This window comes from Panicum virgatum, chromosome 8K (assembly GCF_016808335.1).
Source record: "Panicum virgatum strain AP13 chromosome 8K, P.virgatum_v5, whole genome shotgun sequence".
Classification (NCBI taxonomy): Eukaryota; Viridiplantae; Streptophyta; class Magnoliopsida; order Poales; family Poaceae; genus Panicum; species Panicum virgatum.
Window position 1 is genome coordinate 41,270,076 of NC_053143.1, and position 5,272 is coordinate 41,275,347.

The 5,272-nt window shown below is 56.4% G+C and overlaps 1 protein-coding gene across 1 annotated transcript; it reads right to left on the reverse strand.

Annotated features, from left to right (window-relative positions):
• Positions 1–1,398: 1,398 nt before the first annotated feature.
• On the reverse strand, positions 1,399–4,537 carry LOC120644695 (lysM domain receptor-like kinase 4). The gene is made up of 2 exons (XM_039921372.1): positions 4,386–4,537; positions 1,399–3,825 (listed from the first exon to the last, which is right to left on the reverse strand). The coding sequence occupies exon 2, from the start codon at positions 3,795–3,797 to the stop codon at positions 1,632–1,634; it is 2,166 nt and encodes a 721-aa protein (XP_039777306.1). The 5' UTR covers positions 3,798–3,825; positions 4,386–4,537; the 3' UTR covers positions 1,399–1,631.
• Positions 4,538–5,272: the final 735 nt, after the last annotated feature.

Sequence of the window (5,272 nt, forward strand, 5' to 3'; positions counted from 1 at the left end):
TCTCCACTCATTTCTTCTCTTTTTCTTCAGCTTTTTTCTCTTTTCTTCTCATCTTTCTCCTTTGATTTTAATGGAACTTTTGAGTGTTAGGGTGGGGGGCTAGAAAACCCCCCCTCCCCTCGCCATATGTGTCTTAATGAACTCTGCAATACGATATTGCTAGACTCTTTCTTTCTTTCGCAAGCTATCAAACGATTACCCCCTCCCCCCGGCAATCTGTGGCTTAATGAACTCTGCAATATGATATTGCTAGACTCTTTCTTTCTTTCTCAAACTATCAAACGATTAGCAACTGATAGCTTCGGTGAATCCAATGATGTGGGTGTGTTTGCTACAGATCTTAGTGATCAGCTCAATAGGAGCAGCTTCTTCTGCTATTGGCGTGGCCATTCTTCTTGTGATAGACGTCGATTTCTGTAGGATGTACCCGTATTTCACATGCAGTCGGTTCAAGGTTTCTGTCATCCTAAAATCCATGGCATGGTCATTCATAGCTGCATTTGCTGGTTTCACATTTTGGCTGTTTGTTTCACTTTCGAGTAACTTCTTGTGTTCTATCCCATCCTTTTGCAATTCCGCTTGAGAAATTTTAAAATTAATTAGAATGGATATGCACCTGTCTCCATGTGTAGATTTATATTGGCCTTGTTTGGATACCACACTTCTAGGATCTTCTAGGAGAGAATTTTGTATGCATGGAGTACTAAATGAAGTCTATTTGCAAAACCTCTTCACATATGTGTGCAACTTTTTGTGATGAATCTAATGACAGTAATTAATTGATAATTGGCTATAGTAGTTCTATAGTAATCATCCTCTAATTATACGGTCAAAGGCCTTATTAGATTCGTCAGGGTTCCTAGCGCAGGAGTTCTAGAGTTAGTTTTGTAAACTGCCTTTATTTGACACCCCTAATTAGCGATCAAAATCCTATTTTCTAGAACTCTAGGCTAATCAAACGGGGCCATATACTCTGTTTGAGAGATTTTTCCTAGTATAACAGTCATTCAAAAACAGTGGCGGATGCAAATTTAAGAGGCTGTTTGGATTGCAGCAATAACTCGCCACGCCACGAGCCCACGAGTACGACGGACACACCTACCAAGGCTGCTGTTTGGTTGGCTATTAGCTTTTGGCTGCCACAACTTTTTTTCACATTGTGGCTCTCGCCAAGCTGTGGCGGCCGATTCTCGCCACAGCTTGCCACAACTCTGGTGGCCGCACCACATCTTGCGTGGCTGCGTTGGCTACAATCCAAACAGTCCCTAAAACCGAAGGGTTTGGTTTTCCCTTCTTCACATTTCCACTCATTTCTTCTCTTTTTCTTCATCTTTTTTCTCTTTTTCCCCATTGTTCTCCTTTGATTTTAATGGAACTTTTGGACCCCTAGCCCCGCTATAAATCCATCCCTGATTAGCAAATGACACTAAAATTGAGTGACGTGCCAGATGATTACAACTATAAACATCCCTTTTTCTTCCTCTTCGAGAACAAAACTCACTTCTGAAAGTGAAAATTTGTGCAGGATTTCACTTTGGTAGCTTCACAATTCGCACGATGTTTTTTTTCCCAAGCAAAAGAAACAACAATTCGGCACTATGGCCGGCAGGCATGGCTAGGCTACTGCTGATCTAGTACATTAGGCCTTTCCCGCTGCCGGAGCTCCGGGGCGACTCCGGCGAGTTCCGCCAGCTGACCGCCGAGACCCCCGACAGCTTCAGGAGGCGCCGCGCCACCTCCCCGGAGCTCGGCCGGGCCGCCGCGTCGCGCCGGACGCACCTCTCGATCAGCCTGACCATCATGGCCACGGCATCCTGCGGGCAGCTCCCCGCCGGCAGCGCCGGGTCCACGAGCTCCTCCAGCCTCCGCAGCACTGCGTCGCCGCCGCCGTCGAGCTCCTCAACCAGCTCCCGCAGCGCGGCGAACGGGTCGCCCACGCCGTCCCCCACCAGCTCCTCGGCGTCCTTCCCCGTGACGAGCTCCAGGAGCACCACGCCGAGCGAGTACACGTCGGCCTTGGGCGACACCACGCCGTGCTCCAGGTACTCCGGCGCGATGTAACCGCGCGTCCCCGCGATGCGGCTCGTCATCGTGAACAGCGCCTCCTCCTCGGCGCCGGCGCCGGCGCCGGCGGTGGCGCCCGTGATGGCCCGCGCCGCGCCGAAGCTCCGGAGCTTGGCACGGGGCCCGTCGCCGGCGAGGGGCACGCTGCCGCTGCTCACGTCCATGTGCACGCACGGCGGGCGCGCGTACTCGTGCAGGTACCGGAGCCCCTCGGCGACGTCGAGCGCGACCTGCACCCGCTGCGCCCAGGTCAGCGGCGGCGCCGCCGCGCCGGCGCCGGCCGCGAGGAGGCGGTCCCGGAGCGCGCCGTGCTCGGCGTACTCGGTGACGAGGTACCACCGGCCGTGGTGGTGGCAGAGGCCGACGAGGCGGATCAGGTTGAGGTGGTTGACCTTGCGCATGATCTCCACCTCCGTCGACACGTCCCGGTCGACCACCTCGACGGCGGCGGCGTCGCCGTTGAACGCCGCGCTGTACAGCGACCCGCCGCCGATGCGGCGGTCCGGGCTGAAGTTGTCGGTCGCCGCCCGGAGCTCCGCGTAGGTGTACACCTTCAGCGAGGACTTGATGTCCGTCACGGAGAGGCTCGAGAACGCCTCGCTCGTGGAGAGGGAGAACTCGCCGCCGCCGGTGAAGCCCGACGGCGTTGTGTTCGTGTCGCTGCCTTTGCCTTTGCCGTCCTTCTCGGCCAGATCGTCGGCGTCCAGAGCGGCGCCGGCTCGCCTCCTCCTCCTCGCCTTCACGGCAAGCACAGCTCCGGCGGAGGCAATCGCAGCGACGGCAGCCACCGCCACCGCGACGCCGATGTAAACCCCGGCATGGCCGCCGCTCTTCTTGCCCGGAAGAGGCGCGACCACCGGCGGCGGCGGCGGGGGCGGCGGCGGCGTCTGGATCCGCGACACGTTAGGCTGGGCGCTGACGGGGATGAGCAGGGTGGTGTAGGGGAATATGGTGTACGGCGGCTGGAGCCGGTTGGCCTCCTGGATGGTCTCGACGGCGACGCCGAACCGCGCGGCCACGGCGGTGACGTCGTCGAGCTCGGCGACGAGGTAGCTGACCAGGAACCGCGCCCCGGCGGCGGCCTGCGCGGAGGTCGGGCACGCGCACCGGAGCGGCACGGGGAGCGGCTGGCTGGCGTTGAGCGTCTCCGGCGCGGCGCCGCGCAGCGCCTGCGCCTGGAGCGCCTGGCACGACGACAGGCCCTGGAAGGTGTTGTTGGCGATGATGAGCAGCGTGTCGCCGGGGCGGACGACGTAGGTGGCGTTGCGCTGGTAGAACCGGCCCTCCGGCGTGGCCGTGCACGCGCAGGTCGCCGGGACGAGCACCCGGGTGCCGTCGGCGAGCGGCGCCGCCGCGGGGACGCCGTTGGCCGCGGCGAGGCCCGCGGCGTCGGCGCCGAGCAGCGCCGCGACGGAGGCGAGGGTGCGGTAAGGGGGGCGGGCGTTGAAGGTGAGGAAGGCCGGGCAGGACGGCGCGCCGCCGGCGCCGCAGAAGTAGCCGAGCAGGCCGGAGGCGTTGTGCTGGTTGGGGCAGTCGGCGATCGCCGAGCCGTAGGGCTGCTGCGCCCGGACCCGGAGATGCGGCGGCGCGAGCCCGCCGGAGGCGAGGAAGAGGAGCACGAGGAACAGGGAGGAGGAGGAGGCTGTCACAGCACAGGAGGAGGCCATGGCTGCTGCAGCTAGCCTTGCCGGAGCTTGGCTTCTGACGAAGCTGCTATATCGGGGACAGGTCATGGGGGTCAAAGTCAAAGTCAAACTCGAGCTTGGTAGGGTGCAGGGTTCACCAAACCGGTACGGCCCGGTTCCGATTTGAGTCGGTACCAAACCAGCTCAAATTCAAAATTCAAATTTGAATTTAAAAAAATGAAAATTCTCAAAAAATTCCTAAAAATACTTCAAGGTGCGACGAATCTAATGATGTCAAATTTTCTCAAAAATTCGTTCATTTAGTATAGTTTGCGGGAATTTGAAGTTAAACAAAAAACGTACATATAAAAGTATACAAATACAATGTAAAAGTAGTACAAAAGGGGGTTGGAGGGTTCATTTAGACTAAAATATGTTATACAAACATTTATTTAGTATACTTTGCGGGCATTTGAATTTAAACAAAAAAAGAAAAAAAATTGAATTTCGCCGGTTAGCAGTCAAACCGGCCGGTAAACCGGTCAAACCGACCGGTAAGCCGGTCCGAACCGATTGCACGGCGGTTTTTGAATTCAAATTTAAATTTGACCGGTTCCGACCGGCTTCCGGCCAAACCGGACCGGTATACCGGAACCGGACTCCACCGGTTTGGCCGCACCGGTCGGTAAGTTAAACCCTGGTAGGGTGTTATACTTGGCTTCTCTTGTGACTGTGCAGATGGTGGCTACACTAGAATGAATCTGATGAAGTTTTCAAATTTCATCTTTTCAGCACAAAAAATTTCTGAAGATATGGTATGATATGACTCGGCAACCGGAGAGGCGGAGAATGGAGAGGAAAAGGTCAACCTCTCGAAACAGGGAAGATTTTTCTCCTTCTCGCCTATCTCGAAGAGATCGAATTGAAAAGCTTTGAGTTCAAAATTTCTGAATTCCATGGAAAAAGGCAAAATTTGCCACAGGACACCGTTATTTTGTGGCTTTTGCTAGGAACCATCAAAAATTTGTGTCGCTGCTGAAAGACACTAGAAAACCTGATCCATTTGCTCAAAGACACCGCCGGCAATACTTTAATCAATTTAATTGGAAAGCAATGGAAAATGACAATCGTAACCTTCCTGCCCTATCCTCTGCCACGGCTCTTCCTCCCGCGGAACCATTGCTCGTGAACAGGCGGCGGCGATTCTTCCCGGCGGTCGGCCCCTACCGGCGGTGGCCACGCTTGCAGTACAGCAGTAGGCATCCCTTATATGCAGCCCTCCTCACTTCCTCAGCGTGTAGCTCTCCCCGGCGTGGAGCCCAACAGATGCCCTCTCCTCCCCGGTGCGCACCCCTCGCCGAGTGCTAGAACGGGTCGGCCATAGCCCCTGATGCCCCATTGCCGCATCTCGCTCGTGGTCTCCGAGAGGAAGCAGCGGGAAAAGTCCATCGGAAGAGAGAGGGCCTCCGCTAGGGCCACGTGCCGGGAAGAGCTGCCGCTGGATGTGTTCGCCGTCGAACGGCAGGGGAAGAGAGGAACTGCCGCCGCCGCTGGACGCGTCTTTGATGGAGGGTTCGCCGCTG

Coding starts and splice junctions, on each gene's coding strand:
- LOC120644695 (XM_039921372.1), bottom strand. CDS start 3,797: ATGACCTGTCCCCGATATAGCAGCTTCGTCAGAAGCCAAGCTCCGGCA.